We start from the raw sequence: 21,048 nt of genomic DNA, 5'->3' as shown, positions 1-21,048 counted from the left end.
ATCGCCCCTCCCCTGTATCCACATATCACTTGCCAGGCTTTGTCCTGGCCCCCACCTCTCTTCCAGTTATCAACCCACCCACAATCAGTCTGAAGAAGAGTCCTGACCCAATAAGTCACTTATCCTTGTTCTCCGGAGATGCTGACTGACCTGCTGAGTTACTCCAGCAATTTCCGTATTTTATGTGACCCATTACAAACCTTGCATTTTTTAAACGTCAGGTTCATTTAACAAAAATTAAGGTCAGTGATGCACAAAGGGAGAACATGGTACAATCATGGTGTGGGCAGTGAGGCTACTAGTTTGAATCATCATGTAGTCTGTACACTATTTATTGGTATTGCTCACCGTCAGAATTAAGGGACAAAATACCAAAATAATTTAAGCCAGCAACAGAAGTAATCACAATAAAATAATGCACTTTTTTGTCTGACTTACTGAGTACTTTCTACAATGTAAAAAAAAGTTGCTGAATCTTTTGCTTTTATACTTATCTGACTACTTACTACTTACTTTCAGGGTTGTAATCCAACATGGTTGAGAAATTGGGCTAAGAAGATAAATAATCGTAAGATCATAAGTGAGAGGAGCAGAATTAGACCATTTGGCCCATCAAGTCAACTCCATCATTCATTCATGGCTGATCTATCTATCTCTCCCTCCTAACGCCATTTTCCTGCCTTTTCCCCACAACCTCGAAGACCTGTAATTAGCCCTACAGTACATTACTGAGGCCAAAAATGACCAGTATAATCTGAAAGCTTTTACTAGGATATTGCCTGTATTGGAAGACTTTAGTCGAGGGGAAAGACTAGATGGGCTGGATTTATTTTCCTTGCGTCAAAGGAGGTTGAGGGGTGACCTTATAGAGGGATATAAAATTGTAAGAGGCATAGATAGGGTAGATAGTCAATCTCAATAGTCAATTTTCCCATGAGAAGAGTATTAAAAACAAGGGATTTGACTGAGAAGACTAATTACACAAAAACAAATTGATATCTGGAATTATTGGCCAGTGGAGATGGTGGAATCAGATAAAGTTACTCGGTTTAAGAGACATTTATACAGGCACTAGGCAAGGCACTGAAGGATAGGGACCTATTGAGGGCAAATGAGATTAGTATAAATGGGCAAAAAACGGGCATGGCCATGTGAGCTGAATGACCCATTCTGCACTGAACCACTCTATGACTCCACATAAAGGATAAAGATTAGATAAAGGTATCTTGAGTTTCCAATCTAGTTGACTTTATTAATGAATACCACCTGTAATTTATTGACCCACAACCAAGACTAAACAGAATTGGAAGGCACTCCAAACTTTCCATAACCATCACCAGCCTATGCCTCAGCAATAGGTTCGTTCATACATCCAGATCTTAAAAGATTTTATACGGACTTCCAGAGTGCCTTCCCACCCAAAAGGCCTATTGATCATGCTTTCAAGCAGGTAATAATTTGATTTAAAGGACCCCCATGCTTAAATTCCACAGGGCCACTGAGAAACCCCAGTTTTCTTGACCTGACAACAGTTACCTGCCCTACATAGAAGGTGCCTCCAGTTTAAATTCAAGATCTAACTTTAAAACGTACGTGATTGTTTCTTGATCCATGTTTCAATTACAAAATAATATTTTACGTACTTTTTGGTCTTTGTTAGAGCAAGTAGCTTACCTCTTGCATTTTTACTTTTTGCAGATCGGCTGCCTGGGTGATTTCCTTTGAAGGGTCCACTTTCTTGTCTGTGCTGATCACTTTTGATGGTACAGACACGGTAGTGTTCTGCACTGCAGGTTTTGGCTTTGTTTTAGCTGACTGTGACCTGTTTGGGTCTGCAGTCTGGGAAAGCTTCTGGGGCTCAGTGTGTCCAGGATGCATTTGCTGCGTTTGCTGTTTACCTACAACCAATGGACCTTGCTGTTTAGTTGGTGTGGACTGTTTTGTTAACTTCAGTGTTGACGGTCCCTTCTGCAGTGAGAATTGTTGACCTGCTGCTGGAGGGACCTGCTGCTGAATTTGTTGCACAGATCCAACTTGCTGTTGTTGACTGCTCCCTTTCCTTTGTTGCATACTGGCACCCATTTGCCCTTGCGGGTGTGGTGATAATGCTGGTTGTGGTTTTAATGCAGATGGTGGGGCAGAAAGAGACGCATCTCCTAAATTTCCAGACATTAGCCGCAGAGTCTGACAGTTCAGGCAGAGCCACTCTTTTTTCTGCAGGAGGAAGGAAAATAAAAAATGGCGTTAGAAGATTCAGAAGACAATCCATACCTGTGCATAAGCCATACATTTTATAATTTTGTGATTTGTGTTTGGTTCTGCACAAAATATTCACTGAAATTTAAGGTCCCTGATTTATGCCCATCACTTGCATTATAGCATAACATTTATTGATGTGATTGTGGTGCCTGTATTCCCAGCGATACCTTATCTGTGCTATTTGCAGTGATCATGCATGTAACCCATATATTTGTTCTGTCCTTTCTAAGCCAGGCAAGTGATAAAACATCCAATATTATTGACCTGCAGAGATTTATCTTTTTCAAATTTCTAGCATCCATAACATTTTGTCATAAAGTGACAAAAGTTATATAGCACAGATACATGCCTTTCAATCCACTGGGTTTGTACTGGCCATGAAGCATTCACTGATATTAATCTTGCACTCATTTTATTCTCAACACATTTCCATCAAGTTTCCCGAGATTCTACCACTCATCTACACGTAGTGGACAATTTACAGTTGATTGTGTAAGAAATGACAATTTTTGCCTGCCATCCCTTCTTTCCTTCCCATTTTTCTGTAGTTGTACGGGCCATTTATGCTTAAGTTAGTATATTATCGTCATGTCTGGATATTTCTAGTTTTATCTTTTTGTATGCCAGTGGGCGGGATTATATACGTAGATGGACATGTCTACATCTGAGGAGGCTAGTGCAGACTCATAGATTGGGAGTTTTAGTTTGCCTCGAGGGATGGTGAAGACAACAGCCACCACACGACCACAAGACAAACGATTATTGCTACGAGACTCATTTGTACTCGACACGACACGGATGAAACGATTAGTAAGAACAAAAATTTATATGAATCATTTCTTTGTTTTGTACTACTTCAATAAAAGACCAATTAATCAAGAAACAGCGACTGGAAGATTTGTTTTTGCTATCTGCTTGTGCGTAAGCTATATCATCACCACATCCCCGAGTAGTAATGGCTATCAAAGTTGGACATTGAGAAAGTTAAGAAATTGCCATTACAGTAGTGTTTGACGCTACAACATTACATAGATTGAACACAGCATTAGCATGTCAAAGAAGGTTAATCTTATTTTAACTATCCCCATAATTTCACTCCAGAAAAATTCCCTTTCTACCACCTATCGCACTCTCATACTTTCTCTGTAACGGAGGTTAATTAGCTTCATATTTTCATAATCATGAAAATGGTTTACAGACCTAAAATGTTAACTATTTCTCTTTTCATAAATGCTGTCTGATCAGCTGAGTTTTATTAGCATTTTCTGTTTATACATTCCAGTACCTGCAGTTATTTTTATTTTCAATGTCAATTAACTTAACAATTGCCTGTCTTTTGTGGGACAGAAACAGAGCACCCATGCAATTGCAGATAGAACATTCAAGCTCCACACAGACAGTGCTAGAGGTCAGGATTGAACACGAGTCATAGTAGTTGTGAAGCAGCAGGTTCAGCAGCTGTTCCATTGTGCTGCCCTATCATGTCAGATGAGAACAACCATAAATTATTGGATTATTTCACTTGAAATGTAAAAACTGAATAGAATACTACTTCCATAGCAAGACCAACTGATTGCCAAATTCTCCTCATAACATTAAAATAATATTATACTAGATTAATGCTATAAAAATGATTTTTTTACCGCAACTGCTGTACCTACTTCAATTAATTCCGATATATATCGCAAAAACGTTTTTCAAAAAAGTCGACTCCATTGTTACAAGTTTTGTCTGGGATTATAAGAATCATAGAATAAGTAAAAAACATTTATGTAAATCAAAGATAAATGGAGGTCTGGCTTTGCCAAATTTCTTATTTTATTTTTGGGCAGTCCATATTAAAAACATGAATTTTTGGCTGGAAGAAATGGACCAACAACCAGATTGGCTAATGATGGAAAAGGAAGACTGTCTACCTTTTGAAATTGGACCGATCATATTTGCCCCCACAAAACTGCACAAAAAAACCTATAAAGAAAACCCCATAATACATAGTGGAATACGAATTTGGAAACAAATAAAAAAAGATTTAAAATTGAATAATATACCACTCTGCCTTCCCATTGTAAATAATCCTTTATTCAAATCATCCTTTATGGACAAAGGTTTCACACAATGGAAAAATCATGGAATCAAAAATATAGGACATCTTTATGGGAAAGGTACTTTTCTTTCATTTCAAGAGTTACAACTGAATTATGGACTGCACTCAAATAATTTCTTCAGATATCTACAAATTAGAGATTATGTTAAATCTAATACACAAGTTTACAGGAATAGGGAATCAGAAATTCTTGATGAATGTCTGAACAAGCGTCCTAATACTGAAAAACTAATAGCTTATATTTATAACACCCTACTAAATAACGAGGTACCACCGACCGAACCATATAGATACAAATGGGAAAATGAAATAGGTCATCCTATCACGAAAGATATGTGGGACGAAAGTTTACAACAAATACATCAATGTTCATTAAATGCCAGACATACTTTAATACAATTCAAGGTCTTACATAGACTACACTTCTCTAAAATAAAACTAAACAGAATCTTCCCACAAATCTCTCCTATTTGTGATAAATGTCTACATTTAGAGGCTAATTTAACACATACGTTTGCAAACTGTATAAAACTTAAACATTTCTGGACAGATATTTTTGAAATAACTTCAGAAGTTATTAATACAAAACTGGACCCAGACACAAAATTAATAATACTTGGAATATCAGAACAAAGCTTAACACTCACAACAAACCAAAGAAACTTCCTCAATTACAGTATAATAACCGGAAAAAAATTAATATTAAAATTTTGGAAAGGCCCTACAACCCCCACAATTAAAATGTGGATTACGGAAATGTCGGAGACCCTATACTTAGAAAGAATTAGACTTGTCTTAATGGACAAACAAGATCTTTTCCATAAAATTTGGGCTCCATTCATTAACTATCTGAAGGGATAGATTGGCACAGCACGAGGACCCAGCTGAAACTTGAACTCAGGAACAGATGAAAAACTATACTCTATACTTTATAACCTACGAACCTATCTCCATTGATGTATCACAGGTAACCCATTCCACCTCCCTTGTTTTTTTGTTGTGTTGTTTTTTGTTTTGTTTTTTGCTTTCTTTTTTATTTGTAACTTTCTACCCTCTCTTTTTCTCGCTTTCTATAAAAAATAAAAATACTAGAAGCAGAAGTAATTGATAATGGAAAATTTTAATAATGTATGACTGATGTATATGAAAAGTTTTTTTTTTTTTACTATAACATGTAACTACATTTTATAATATGTCTACTTCTAATAAATTAAAAAATAAAAAATAAATAAAAAAATAATAATATTATACTAGACTGAGTGGGACACGTTGGGACCCATGTTCACACGGGAGGGCTGGTCCCCCAACGCAATATTCCACCTCTCCACCAATTCCAAGGCAGTTGGGGGAAAGGCGAGGATCGGTGAAGTCAATGGTCATGGTCCGCGGCCGGCCAAAAGTGCAGGTAACGGTCATCGGTGGTGGCAGTAGGCACGACCTGGAAGTGGCTGAGGAAGCTGTGAGGACCAGCAGTGGTGGCAGAAGTTCCGGTCAGGGAGGGGGAGTGAACTGGGGGCAACGTAAGTGCAGCTGGTCCTGCAAGTGACCATGGGCGAGATGCAAGCTGGGGGCAGTCGTCGGTATGTCAGTCTGCTATAACCAAAATCCGTCATAAAGGGATGGGCTAAAACAAGGGTTTACTGTAGAAACTTTTGACTCATTTCTCTCATGTTTTTAATGCTCTCTAAATTTAGAACGTGACATTCACTGCAGTTTTGTCATTGAGATTTCGATAAATTGCTGAACTATTTTACTTTGTCCATTTGAAATGAGAATCACAAATACCAATCAATTCCTTGCAAATGTAGACTTTGTCTGGAGAGCATTTTGAGCCATGGGACTGGCAGATGCAAATGTCAGACAGAGCAGTCTGAGATGATGAATTAAGGCCATCACATGAGAAGTATATTAAGGAAGTCATGTACAGATGTAAGGATTTTTTTTGGTAATGTAATATTTTGGCATCAAGAATTCTCATCTGCCTGCCAAAGGATCCATATCCCTTCTTTCCGTACATATCCTTGTTCCTATCTAAGAGCCTCTTAAATGTCATTAACATATTTGCCTCCACCACCAACCCTGGCAGTCCTTCCAGGCACCCGCCATTCTCCACGTAAAAAACCTTGCCTCGTACATCATCATATTATATCATATCTATATATCCTTATAACTATAAAACTCTGATCTTGGATGTGTGTGGGTGTGTGTGTGTGTATAATCGCATCTGCTCGAAAAAAGACGCCTAAACGGTAAAATGTTTACGTATTCCAATAGAGATTTATCCCGTGGACTCCGAAATTGCCTCATCTGAAAAATTCATGCATTATTTCTCGAGTTATTAATCAAAATGTTTACAAATCTCAAATAACTTAGAAAATAAAACCGCTGGTTTTGGCTGATGACGTGATGACATCACAATGGCTGCACGCTGTGTCCACGTGCTGCGAGTGACGTCGCCCGGCCGCGCCACTCGCAAACCCAGCCCGGGTGTTCACAAATATGAAAGACCTTTGAAAAAAATCCCGCTGTCTTCTTGCTCGCGCTGTGAGTGAAGTCACCCCTCGAGCACTCCTCCCTGTTCTCGGGCCCTGCCTGGAGCCTGCAGCAAGGGAGCCAGCAGCGAGGGAGTATTGCATTTGGGAACCAACTCTCCCCTCTGACTACGCACCCCCCCACCCCTCAAACTCTACCCCCTCTCTGCCCCCCTCACGCTCCCTCTCTGCCCCCCACGCCTCCCGTGGGGGCAACGGGTAGTGGACGGGTGCGTTTTGCAGCCAGGAGTATTGCGTTCGGGAACCAGTCCTCCCCGTGACGACGCGCCCCCCACCCCTCAAACTCAACCCCCCTCCATCTCTGACCTCCCCCCGCTCCATCTCTGCTCCCTCAAGCTCCTTCTTGCCTCACCTCTCTCCCCCTCCGTCTCTGCCACCTCAAGCTCCCTCTCTTCCCCCCTCCCTCCCTGCCCCCTCACGCTCCCCCTCTCCCTGCCCCCCTCACGTTCTCTCTATCCCCCCCCACCCCCCCACCAACGGGTCCCACTTAGTTTAGTAACTATTAAATGTCTGATCTTGTATGTGGATGTGTGTGTGAGTATAATCACATCTTCGCTAAAAATCTACGCGGCAACGATAAAATATTTACATACTCCGGGAGACATTTTTCCCGTGGAGTCCAAAATCACCTTATCTGAAATTCATGCCTTATTTCTCAAGTTATTACTGAAAATGTTCAAAAATATGACAAAACTTTGAATATACATACGACTGCTTTTCGCTGATGACGTCACAATGGGTCTGCGTGCCGTCTTCCTCGCGCCGCGATAGACATCAACCCCCCCGACCCCTCCCTACTCCCTCCCCCGTTATTCAAAAGACGCAGCCGGAGATGAAGTTGGGCGGTGGATTGAAGACCAAAGATCATAGCTGAAGACCGCGGCAGCCCAACTCGTGGTCCTTTGGCCTCTCTCCCCGCCCCGGCCTCTCTACCCCCCCCCCGCGCCCCTCCCCCCCTCCCCCGGCCTCTCTACCCCCCCCCCCCCCCCCCCCCCCCCCCCGCGTGGTCCACTGGGCATGCCCCACAGACTTGCTATTTGCAAAATATGATGCAAAGAAAAAAGCATAATCTGATTGTATCTGTCGCGTTAACTTATTTGTCCATCCCTGCCCCGCCATCTCCATAAACTAACTTACTTCTCTCTTTCCAAACTCTGACGATGGATCTTGGACCTGAAATGTTAACCGTTTCTATTTACAAAGATATTTCTTGCATTTCCAATGTCAAATTTCTAGCATCAGTTTGTTTTTGAGTTTCAAGAGATCTGGTAAATTGCCTTGGGATGATTACAACTATATCAGATTGATTTGTAGGCCAGTTCAGTCCCGTTAAATATCATTTTCCAGATCATTGTGAGATGATCTTTATATGGTTGGGTGTAACCTTACCCACAAGAATTTGGCAACTTTGTTAATGTCATGGTTTGATACAACTGAGTGACTTATTAAGGCATTTTAACATCATCCACAATTCTGCAAGCCCCAGGGTGCATACAGGTGGACCAGATAAGGATGGTAGATTTCCTCCCTTGAAGGATGTTAATGATCACATTGGTTTTGATGACAATCTGGCATTTTAACGACCATAATTACAAAGAGAAGCGATTTTAAACTTTAATTCATGGACTAAATTTAAATTCCACAACTGCATGGTGGGTTTTGAACTCAGGTTCTTGAATTGTCGGTCCAAGTCTCTGGGTTATGTAACCATAGAACTATCGTTGTATCTGCGTGTCCATCTGTCTCCCTTTGACTTGGAGGGTACACAGTAAACTGAGGATTCTGATAATATCTAACCTTGTAATTTGAAGTCTAAAGAATCTAGTCATCATTGTAGCTCGCTTTTCAAATGACTCCTTTAGTTACATAAAAACCCATTGTCCAATGCAAACAGCTGCACACTGTATGCCTGCCAAATCCTGTATCGACAATGAATCATTTTGTTGTCATTGTTGCAAAGAAGACAGGAATCACGAATATCTTAAATTGTGAATTGCATTAAGTTTTAGAAACCTCTGCCAAATCCATCTGCAATTACACAATAATTGACAGTAGAGGAATTCAGTAAATTACAGCCGACTAACTACAGATTCAATGTGCATGTCATTTGTTTCATTCACTGTCAAAGGTTGCAAAAACTATTTTGTGCACATTTAATCAAGCATGTTATGACACATTTGAAATGAGAACTGCAGCCAATGACAGCATTGGCATCAGAGATCGACAGTGTACATTGGTACACAAAGGTATGTCCTGCAGCATTTTCCCCTCATATTTCAAATTTGAAAATCAGACACAAAGTGCTAAAGTAACTCAGCAGGTTAGACAGCATGTCCGGAGAACATGTAGAGGTGAGGTTTTGGTTTGGGACCCTCTTTCAGACTACGAAGAAGTCCGAAGAAGGATTCCAACCGAAAACATTATCTAGCCATGTTCTCCAGAGATGCTGCCTCGCCCGCTGAGTTACTCCAGCACTTTGTGCCTTTTTTTATCAAACAGCATCCGCAGTTTTTATGTCTACGTTGAAAATTGAGACATCTTTTGATGAATACTTTTGAAAATAGACGACCAAAAATGGTTGTTTTAGAATGGACATCTGTAAGCAATGTCAGCAATATTATGCATCTCATGCTTGATAATGGTAAACTGGCTTTGAGGCTGGTAAATGGAAAGTCACCCAGCTCAACAATGGAGTTGACAGAGGCATAGCTCAAATTCCAGGTTATTCGTTTTCTTTCTCTCAGCCAAGACTCGGTGCTGACAATAACAATGGATACTTCAGAGTTAGGTAGCAACTGTGTTAAAAATTAGATTACAGACAAAGTAATGGTCAGAATTTTCTTATCATCACCATTGCCCTTGTAAAACGAATCTACCGTAGATCTCAAGGGTGTGGATTACCTTTCTGATGTTGATTGCTGTCAGTGATCAGATGCAAGAAATCTTTAGCATCTCACAATTATCATGTTATCAAGCAATCACATCGAAAATGTCAGACAAAAAAACAGCAAATAAAATGAATTGCTTAACTAAAAATTGCTCTGTTTGCATTCAAGCATGATCCAAACTCTTACTCTCTGTGTCACAGGCCAGTCTGGTCTTTCTGTCATCAGCCATTTATAGTCAAGTCAAGTCAAGTCAAGTTTATTCGTCACATACACATACGAGATGTGCAGTGAAATGAAAAGTGGCAATGCTCGCGGACTTTGTGCAAAAAGACAAACAAACAAACAACCAAACAAACTACAAACAGAATGGAACAGAATCACATATTCTTTTACACATTAAATATTGTGCGCGGAAGGAAAAAGGGTAAAAAACAGCAATTTAAAAAAAAAAAGCAGTAGAGTGGTACAGTAAAAGTTAGTCCCTGGTGAGATAGGAGTTTACAGTCCTAATGGCCTCTGGTAAGAAACTCCTTCTCAACCTCTCCGTTCTCACAGCATGGCAACGGAGGCGTTTGCCTGACCGTAGCAGCTGGAACAGTCCGTTGCAGGGGTGGAAGGGGTCTCCCATGATTTTATTGGCTCTGGAATTGCACCTCCTGATGTATAGTTCCTGCAGGGGGGCGAGTGAAGTTCCCATAGTGCGTTCGGCCAAACGCACTATTCTCTGCAGAGCCTTCTTGTCCTGGGCAGGGCAATTCCCAAACCAGATGGAAATATTTCCGGACCAGATGCTTTCCACAGCCGTTGAGTAGAAGCACTCGAGGATCCTCGGAGACACTCTGAATTTCCACAATTGCCTGAGGTGGTAAAGGCGCTGCCTTGCCTTACTCACGAGTGCTGCGGCGTGTGATGTCCATGTCATATCCTCAGAGATGTGGACTCCCAGATATTTAAAACAGCTTACCCTATCCACAGAATCCCCATTTATCCTCAATGGTGTGTACGTCCTCGGATGATGTACCCTCCTAAAGTCCACGATCAGCTCCTTAGTTTTTTTGATGTTTAAGAGGAGGCTGTTGTCCTGACACCAGAGTGCCAGATCAGCCACCTCCTCCCGGTAGGCCTTCTCATCGTTGTCTGAGATCAGGCCCACCACCACAGTGTTATCAGCAAACTTGATTATTGAGTTGGAGCTGAACCTAGCCACACAGTCATGTGTGTACAGGGAGTACAAAAGGGGGCTGAGGACGCAACCCTGGGGCGATCTTGTGCTCAGGGTGAGGGACTTTGATGTATTCCCTCCCATCTTGACTACCTGGGGCCTGGCGGTGAGAAAGTCCAGGGCCCAGGCACACAGGGGGATATTGAGCCCTAATTCCAGAAGCTTCTCGGCCAGTCTTGTGGGGACTATCGTGTTGAAGGCTGAACTGAAGTCTATGAACAGCATCCACACGTAGCCCCCCTTCTGGCTGTCAAGATGAGAGAGAGCGGTGTGCAAAACCTGGGAGCATTTCATGACTACCGAGGTGAGGGCCACCGGACGGTAGTCATTCAGACAGGCTGGGGAGGCATTTTTTGGTACCGGTACAATGATGGATTTTTTTAAGCTACCTTTCCAAAGTAGCTCAAAGAATAGCACCTCATCTTGTGGCAAGGCGTGTTAAAGTCTTGCAAATTCAACCGTTCAATGTTTTCAGATAATGATTTGGCTTTTTTATTTTAAATTACTCCAGACCCAATGACCAGTCTCTTTATCTGTTCCATTACTGTGCATTTAATTGACACCATCATCTATTTTTCTCCTTTACCTGCCATGGTTATTACCTGAATTATTTTCTGCTTTCTCCCCCTTTGGCTGATTGCATATTGTTTTTCTCCATGATGCTTCCTGACCGGCTGAGTATTTCAGACAGTTTTCCTTTTGTTGTATTTAATGTGTTAATATTTTATGTGCAAAATGAAACCGGAACATATGTAAGATTAAGATAGGAATTTAAATAAATATAGATAACTTCATAACAGTGAAAATATACAATTTCAAGATCTAATTTATGCTCAAATATTTAATGAGGAAATTGCAATCTGTTAAAACATTGTTTTTAGTAGTTATAGTCTCTGGAATACTTACAAAGGCAAATAAAAATTGATGAGCATGTCAAGACAACATTTTTTTTCCAGTGCAAGCAAAATTGGTCACAAATGAAGCTTTGCTCCGATTATGGATTTCTAAGTGTTTTGCCATTGACAGTGCATATTGAATAGATTAGAAAGGCACTGCAGACTGAAACGTCTGCATAACTGCATACACACGCAGCTATGTGCATATAAAAAGTGATACAATGAAGGTGCTGCTAATTTATATCATATCAAAAATAATCAGGGTCAGAGAACACATGTGGAAGTATTTTATGACCCACTAAGAATAGCTTTGTTATTGGACTGACAATTAATTTGTATTTAGGGGAGCTTCCAACCAAGGTAATACAATAATGGAAAGGGATCATGATCTCCATTTGGACTGCACAAATCAAAATGACAATGAGGCAATTTTTAAAAGACTGTTGTGTTTGAATGCAAAACCATGTAGGGATTTGGATTTTGAAGATCTTACCATGTATAATTTGACAAGGTTAATTAGTAAGGCATCCCCTAAAGAAGAGTGATCATTATACGATTCGACTTTGCATTACAGCTGTGGCATGCAACTATGTTTTAAATGCAGGGTGCTGCATCTACATCCCACAAACTCTTTGAGGACGTCTCACAAGAAACGTGCTTTATAAACATTAGCAATCATGTTTGCAAACAAGAATATCATGGTTTATGAGAGTTCATTCTTCATTGTTAAATATAGTATTCATGGCTTAACAGACTAAACTGCATTTTAATTATTAATTATTAAAATACTATCTTGATCGCTGCCTCTCTGCCACCCCCAATGTGACTGCAACCTCTATCTCACATGCTTATTTAAAGGTCGCTATACTTGTATTTGGGTTGGGGAATTCAAAAAGTCAAATGAAAAGCTCTCATGCCCCGTGTACTGCCAACTTTTTAGGCGACTGCAGGAGACTATGCAGTCGCCACATGTTCGCGGGTGGTTGCCGGGGAGTCACCTTCTTGGTCGTGAGGAGTTCCCGCATTCTGGGAACTAGTTGCGGCCTCCTTATAGTCACCAAAAATGTTTCAACATGTTGAAAAATTTGTGACGACTAGAATGAAGCCGCCATGGAGAGGAGCGAGAATTCTCGTGCCGTAGGTGGGTCGCGAGGTGGTCCTAGTGGGTTGCCAGGAGATCGATGGTTCTCGTAGGTTGACGGTGCAGGCCCATGGATGATATTGTGGAGGCTCTGACTTACTTGGCACATCTTTTTGGTTACAGGATTGCTATCAGCAAAACTGGAGGGCCACTAATGACCACTAATGTATCACTAAAAGGGCAGAAGATGATAAATAAACCAGTCCAGTTAGCTTGGTGTGAGCAAATTAATTGGATAAACGTGCAAACGTTTTGAAAGACACATATTAATCAGGGCAGTCAGCACAGATTTCTTAAGAGTAGCTCCTTTCTGATTAACAGATAGCTTGTATAAAAATATAAAGGCCCATGGGATTTGAAATTGGTTTAATGGCAGGAAGCAAATGCGAATGGTTAGTGTGTGCTTTTGTGACCGACAAACAGTTACACAGGGGATGGTGCTTCATTCCTTGCTTTTTGTCATATAATAATGATTTGGACAAATATAGGAAACATGGCATATGAAGGTCAAGTAAAAAAATAATGAGGATCAGACTCAATTTTACTTAGGAGTCACGTAAGTGACTACGTGAAGAACCCCGCCAGGACGCATGCGTGTCATATCGCTACACGCATTGCAACGAGTCACAGCAGGGGGAACGACGTTCCCTTAGCGGCAAAATTTGAAAGCCGGGAACAGCAGGTAAGGAGACTCTGCGTTCCAGAATTTGAAAGTCGGGAACAGCAGGTAAGAAGACTCTGCGTTCCTTCCACTTACCTTTTAGGTGGAGACATGGACCAGATCCACGAAGGCTGCGGGAAAGCTGGCGGGGGAGAACCGCGGAGTTGCGGGCAGCCGGCAGCAGCAGCCAAAGGCACGCTAATCTCCCGTAATGGGAACAGCTGTGCCCGACTTCGCTCCCGACTTCGCTCCAGCGCCGGCCCCGGCCGGTCAGGAGAGGTAAGCAACTAACAGAGTCGTTGACTCCGAGGAGTCCGACTCTGAATAGCCGCGAGCGGCCAGTGCCCGTGTGCATGGGGGTCGGTTTGAGCGGCTTTAGGAGCCGCCGCGAGCGGCCGGTGCCTGTGCGCACGGGAGCCGGTTTGAGCAGCTGGGAGCGGGGAACAAAGCAGCCGCGAGCGACCAGTGCCCGTGTGCATGGGGGTCGGTTGGAGCGGCTGCAGGAGAAACAAAGCAGCCGCGAGCGGCCAGTGCCCGTGCGCACGGGAGCCGGTTGGAGCGGCTGCAGGATGGGCCAACAGCAGCCGGGAGTGGCCTATGCCCGAGAGCATAAGAGCCAGTTGGAACGGCTGCTGGAGGAAATACCCCAAAGTGGCAGGAGATGGAGGCCAGCCACAGTGGGCAGTTAGTAAGCCCCACAGCAGTACCTCTTGTAGGGCTGCACAGTATTTCTCCCTCATCAGAGGGGAACACCGAGGGTCAATCCTGGGCTGACTGCAGGAGCTGGAGCAGGAGAGGCTTCAGGAGCAGCCGCGACGGCCAGTGCCCGTGAACATTGGAGCCGGGTGGAGTGGTGCAGGAACTGGAGCAGGAGCGGCCTCAGGAGTAGCGGCTTCAGGAGCAGCCGCGACGGCCAGTGACCATGTGCATTGGAGCCGGTTGGGTGCCCGAGAGCATCGGAGCCAGCTGGAGCGGCTGTTGGAGCAGGTAAGTGGCAGGCTCCGGGAGATGGAGACTAGTCACAGGGGGCAGCTAGTAAATCCTACAGCAGTACCTCTTGTAGGGCTGCACAGTGTTCTCCCTCATTAGAGGGGAGTATAGGGGGTCCATTCTGGGCTGAACCTGAACAGGGGTACAGAACATACCCCTAGTGCACATGGGGTGCAGAAAACCTATTGGAAGACACTTACCATCAGGGAACTACAAAACACTGAATGTTCCCAGTATCAACCAGTGTATTTGAAAACATGGCAGGGCAGGGACTTGAAACGAAAGAAAGTTCCAAAAGTCCTAACAGCGGGTATTACGGGTTTCGCCCGCACAATAAACAAAAAAGACATGACACTAGATCACCAGGATGCACTGGCCTTATTTTGCTAACTACCAATACGAGTAAACAGCATTAGGAAGAAGTACCATCCAACCGGCTTTAGACCCTAATTTGCAGGCCTCTGCAAACCTGGAACCTCCATACCACCAATATTAAAATTTGGAGGCAACTTATCTAAACAGGTAAAGACCTTGACATAGAGGGAAACCCTGGGGCTCATTAAAGCAACGTCTAAAAACTACAGGTACTTCCTGGGGAATGCGCTAACCCTCAACACAGACCCAACTACAGATCCAGACGGCGGCACCTCAACGTCCACGGAGGATGCCGAAAAAGTAACAAATCTACTAATAGTAACCATGGAGGAAGAATTATAGGGTTATACCATAGAATTATTTAAAACATAATCCTCCAGTTCAGCATGTACCGAACTGAATGTTCATGCTTACAGGCAAAGAAATAATCAAAAGCGCATACTGAACTACAGTGCCCAAATAAAAAAGGAGTAATGGAGGACATCCAACACGAATCACAGGAATTCGTGTCCAAAAATCTTTATCATAAAATAGATGGTGGTTGCCACGTCATCATAGGTTTAACTAATTTGAATACTTTCGTACTTTATATTCATTACTAGATGGGAACCTTTGTTACTGCAAAGGTATTGATCCTAGGTTACTACATGGCAAGCATCGTATTTAAAAAATTTTAAAAAAATGTTTTTTAAAAAAATGCTTACTATACAGTACCCATTAGAGGTGACCACAGATGTATTTAACACAATGGATCATCTGCGGTTTCACGCTTAACTTAGCTCACATGTCAGTGACTTTGCCGTAAGAAAAGGTTACAGCCTTAATGGAGGCTTGCAGTAAACTAAACCATCCATCAGACTGGTAGTAGAATAATTGGCATTATAGTGGCTGTGTTCCAGCCACATAAATCGGACCTTTACATTATCAAATTACTGAGCGCAAACATGCGTGCACTCAAAAATTATGAGGGTCATTCTGACAGACCTAAGAAGCTACCAACAGAGGCCACAATGGTACTAAAAATGGTACTAAATATGGTAGAAACATAACATTAGGCATTGTTCCTATCCAAACATTAACAGCTACCCGTCTATGGAAATACATACTGATGGGCACTTGGATGGGATGCTACCAATTCCATCTCCAGCTGTGGGGGAGATGGAATGCACAGGAGGCATCATTACATACGCTGGGCATAAATACCTGGGAAAGTTGAGTGCATTCCATGGCTTTAAGTCATATTGTTCTGGGTTATATCACCAGTATGTTAGACTACTAATTGACTACACCACCGTGGTAGCATATGTCAACCATATGGGTGGAAACATATCGACATCATGTGACTATCTGGCCAACACAATTTGGCAATAGTGTATCCAGAAAGATATTAGGATATCAGCTACCAACTTACTAGGTAAACTGAATTTAGTGGCAGACAACAGGTCACGCTAAGTCTATTAAAACACTGTATGGATGTTGGATAAAATATGTATTGCTGAATTACAGCACGGTATGGAACACCAGATAACGACCTATTCACATCCATGCTCTCACCAGTTATCGAATTAGGTTCTTGGGAACCAGAACCTGGGGCAGTGGCTACAGATGCATTTTCGCTGCATTGGGAGGTAATTTATGCATTCCCTCCTTCTGCCTCATCAGTCGGGTATTTAGGAATAAACAGTAGACTCCGCGTCTGGTATTTTGATAGTACCCGATTGGCCTACTCAACCATCGGTCCCGGTGATATCGACATGGTTTTAGAACCATGCATCACCATCCATCATAGACCTAATTTACTGGTTCTTCCCGCAACAAGGGGAGTTACCCATGTCATAATTATATAAACCTATTAATTTATAGAGTTGAAAGCACCTCTACTACACCTGGGACTGACGGACCGAACAGTGGAATTATTTCAGCGGGCCACAGACAGTCCACCAAAAAATCAGTACTTGGTATCATCAAGAAATGGGAAGTGGTACTGTCACAACAATAAACATCACCCACAGATCTATGAACATCCCGTCTGTTCTGGAATTCTTGGCAAGCCTCCACTACGATGAGAGGCTCAGTCATAGTGCCATCAACTGCGCCAGAAGTGCTCTGTCAACATACCTGGCGCAAGGAACAGAGCGGCATTCTGTTGGGACACACCCTGGTAACCAAACTCATGAGGGGCATTTTAATATTAATCCCCCAAGAACCAGGTACTCCCAAATATGGGATGTGAGCATTTAACTGACCATGTTAAGAAACTGGTCTCCAGCTACAGCTCTGTCCCTACAGAAACTGACTATGAAAACAGTCATGCTGATGGCCTTGGTTACGGCACAAAGGGTCCAGTCACTACAGAAACAAAGGTTGGAGAACATGATTATTTCATCTGGAAATTTAACTTTTCACATCAATGAAATAGTCAAACAGAACAGACAGGGGTCAGCAGGCCTAAAAGCAGAATTCAGGGCCTACCCGACAGATGGTCGTCTCTGTATTGTAGCACACTTACTGTTATATATGGAGTATACTAAGATCATCACAGGGAAAGAAATGTCACTTTAATCAGCTACAAACAGCCACTCAAAACAGTGACAGTCCAGACCATCTCTAGATGGCTAAAACAGGTCCTAATAAAGGCTGGAGTAGACACTAGTATTTTTAAATCTCACTCCACCAGGGCTGCAGCTACATCGGCAGCTATGAAGTAGGACGTTCCTATGGACCAAATCCTCAAGACAGCAGGATGGTCAACGGAGGAAACTTTCCAACGACGTTATAACAATCCAGTCATTGAACCTGGAACATTTGCAGAAACTAATTTAAGTTCTGTAATATAATTTACCCCATAAATAGGGGCAATAATTGGTGTTAATATTTTTACTGTTGGGTTTCAATATCGTATTGATGTCTAATGATGTTAACTCTATTCTCCCCAAAATCAAGGCAGATGTGATGCATGGACTCGTTCCACGGCATGAAATCACAGAGCTTTAAAATCTTCACGTAGTCACTCACGTGACTCCGAAGTAAAATAGTAAGATTAAACGAGAACTTACCAGTTTGAAGTTTGATCTTTATTTTATGAGGAGTAACGTTGAGGGAATACGTGCCCTCCGCTCCCACCCTTGATCATATCCTGAACTGGTATCTCTTCTCTAATCTTACTATGTTTAGTCATTACAGTTATCTGTGATTTCACATCGCTGCTTTGAAGAATGACACGCATGCGTCCTGGCGGGGTTCTTCACGTATTCCCTCAACGTTACTCCTCATAAAATAAAGATCAAACTTCAAACTGGTAAGTTCTCGTTTAATCTTACTATCTTATTGTATGACACAGCTGGCTTGAGGGGCTCTAACACTATCTTTACATTCGACAAAGATACCACCACTGAAATAACGGTTCACAAAGAGTCAGAGCAGAGGAGGTGCTCTCAACAATCACAAGACCAAGGAGTTGATCGTGGAAGGGAAAGCTGAGGATCTATGAACCTGCCTTCATTGACAGGATGGTGGTGGAGAGTCAATAACTCAAATTCCTGGGTGTGTACATCCTCTGATGATATTTCCTGGTCTGAGCAACTTGATACAATCACAAAGGTGGCTCATCAATGCCTCAACTTCCTCAGAATTTTGAGGAGATTCTAACATGTTGGGGAACACTATATCATACTTCCATAAGTCGACAATGGAGAGCATACTGACTGGTTACATCATGGCCTGGTTCTGTAACTCAAATACCTAAGAAGTGGTTGAGAGGAGGTTTTGAAGGAACAGTTGGCCATACGAAAAGATGCAGGCTACCTACACCCACTACTGGCTGATTTACTGACATTTCCTGCTGTGCCTTTTTTTAAACAAAGCCTGCGACAAATCTTTCATGGCTGAATCCAGCTTAATTGTGTATCAAAATTATTTGTATTCTTTCAATTCAGATGGTGAAAGTTAATGTGCATATCTACCAGCGCATAACAGTGTTCATAATAATTTCAGCTTCGGACATAATTCAAAGTTGCGTAACAAGAAATGTTATTGTCAATGTATTTTTAATGCTGCTGGTAGAAAATCATGATCACCACAACATCCTAGTATGCATGGCAACAAACAAGGAAACTGGATTTTGGATTCATCAACATATTTATCCAGACAAATGTTGTAACTTTATTGGGAAAAAAATAGATTAAAAACATCTTCTGTTATTCATGCCAAAGCTCAGCTAATGTCATGCTGCATATGCACACTGCTGCAAAGCACTGTTTGCAGGAAATGCACCAAAATTCATCTTCAGCAACTTGAATCTTGTGGTCAGTGATCACAGCCCCAAACTCTGATGCAATGCCATTGACTTATACGTTAGTAAAGCCCAGGCACATTAATTTAACCCTCTGAAGCTATTTTTTTCCCTCTTAAGACCTTGTAGTACTGTAGCCAGACTTTTAGCGCTGTGTGCTGCAGGTAGGGCTTTAAACTGAAAGAACAATTTACTTTAGGGGAAAGTCACTGACTTAATTACACGGCATTGAGAAAAATGCCAATTGTGTAATGTAGACACAAGGGTCTTCAGATGCTGGTTTACAAAGAAAAAACGCATATAGCGTTGGAGTGCTTCAAATTGAAAAACACTGTGTATAAAACAATATTGCTTGCTCTCTCTCTCTCCCCATTCTCTCTCTCTCTCTCTCTCTCTCTCCCCCCATTCTCTCTCTCCCCCCATTCTCTCTATTTTCCCTCTCTCCTCTCTCCCCATTCTCTCTCTCTCCCTTCTCTCTCCCTCCTTCTCTCTCTCTCTCTCCCTCCCTTCTCTTCTCTATCCCTCCCTCCCAGCCATGGCTCCAGCCTTCTCTCTCCTCGGGGAGACGCAGTGATCAATACAGGGAGGGCCACTGATACTAGCCAGTGCCTCCCCAGCCATTGAACTCACCGCATGTCACTGCTGTATGCCATGCATTGGCACATGCACACTTGACTTCTCGTTTGTAAAGCCGACTCAGTATCAAAGCTGTCCTGGTCCACAGTTCCACTTCATTGTTCAAAGCATTTTTTGATGCAATAAATGCAATTTCCTTCTTTTCACATGTGAGAGATCACAAACTTCAAAGCTATTAAATTCTAATAACGTTTCACTTCCCTCAGACAAAATATCTTTAGTCACATCCCCGATACAACCATTGCCATATTTTTCACCATTGTGATCTTTTCTGTCACCTCCCTGCATGATTTTCTCCTTTCTTTGTAGTAAGTGATATTCAAATCTTTTTCAAGATGTCACAACATGGTTGACAGCCAATAAAGTAATATTGTGGCAGCGTGTTTGCAAATGCAAGCTCCCTCAGGCAGCTATGTGATAATGACTAAATAATCTGTTTTAGTAATTTTAATTGAGAGATCAGCATTGGACAGGGCACTGGGGAAATCCCCACTGCTTTACTTCAAAAATATTTCATAGCATTTTTTACATCATCTGAGGGAACACCTGGTTCACATTTTATTCAGAATATGGATTAAATATTATGAAGAATACAAATTAACTATTTCCACCAGGGTAGAGAGGAGAAAATAGGAAAACATGTGTATTGACTGTCATAATGGCTGCTATAATCTATCTAAACAAAGGTTTTAGTCATGCTGTTTGCTGTGTATCAGAGAAAATAGCAGACTGGAGGGAAGTGGGTAAAGACATGTTTTTTTTTAAATTAGACCTTTCAGATGTAATGTGTTACCTATATATAAAGTCAATGAATCTTAACAGTAGATTGAGAAGTGGCAATGTAAGACCGTTTTAAAAGTGGAAGGAATAGATATTAGTGGACTAATAATTCAGAGATCCTGATCTGAAGATTCAGTCACAAAGACATAAGTAATAGAAAACATTCTATTTTATCCCCATGTGCCTGCTCTGCCCTTAATTCAAATCACTGCTGATGCTCTGCTGCAATGTCAGTTTATTGCTCAAACTTGAC

The 21,048-nt window shown here is 42.0% G+C and overlaps 1 protein-coding gene across 1 annotated transcript in view; it reads right to left on the bottom strand.

The window, feature by feature from the left end:
• bsn (bassoon presynaptic cytomatrix protein) overlaps positions 1-21,048 on the bottom strand; it is a 322,179-nt gene that overhangs the window by 161,956 nt on the left and 139,175 nt on the right. The window contains exon 4 of the mRNA XM_033036746.1: positions 1,675-2,214. Within this exon, the coding sequence (XP_032892637.1) occupies positions 1,675-2,214 (540 nt within the window). The remainder of the gene's footprint in view (positions 1-1,674; positions 2,215-21,048) is intronic.

Source organism: Amblyraja radiata, chromosome 18 (assembly GCF_010909765.2).
Source record: "Amblyraja radiata isolate CabotCenter1 chromosome 18, sAmbRad1.1.pri, whole genome shotgun sequence".
Taxonomy (NCBI): Eukaryota; Metazoa; Chordata; class Chondrichthyes; order Rajiformes; family Rajidae; genus Amblyraja; species Amblyraja radiata.
The sequence above is the reverse complement of the archived record's forward strand: the minus strand, read 5'-3'. Positions and strand labels throughout refer to the sequence as shown.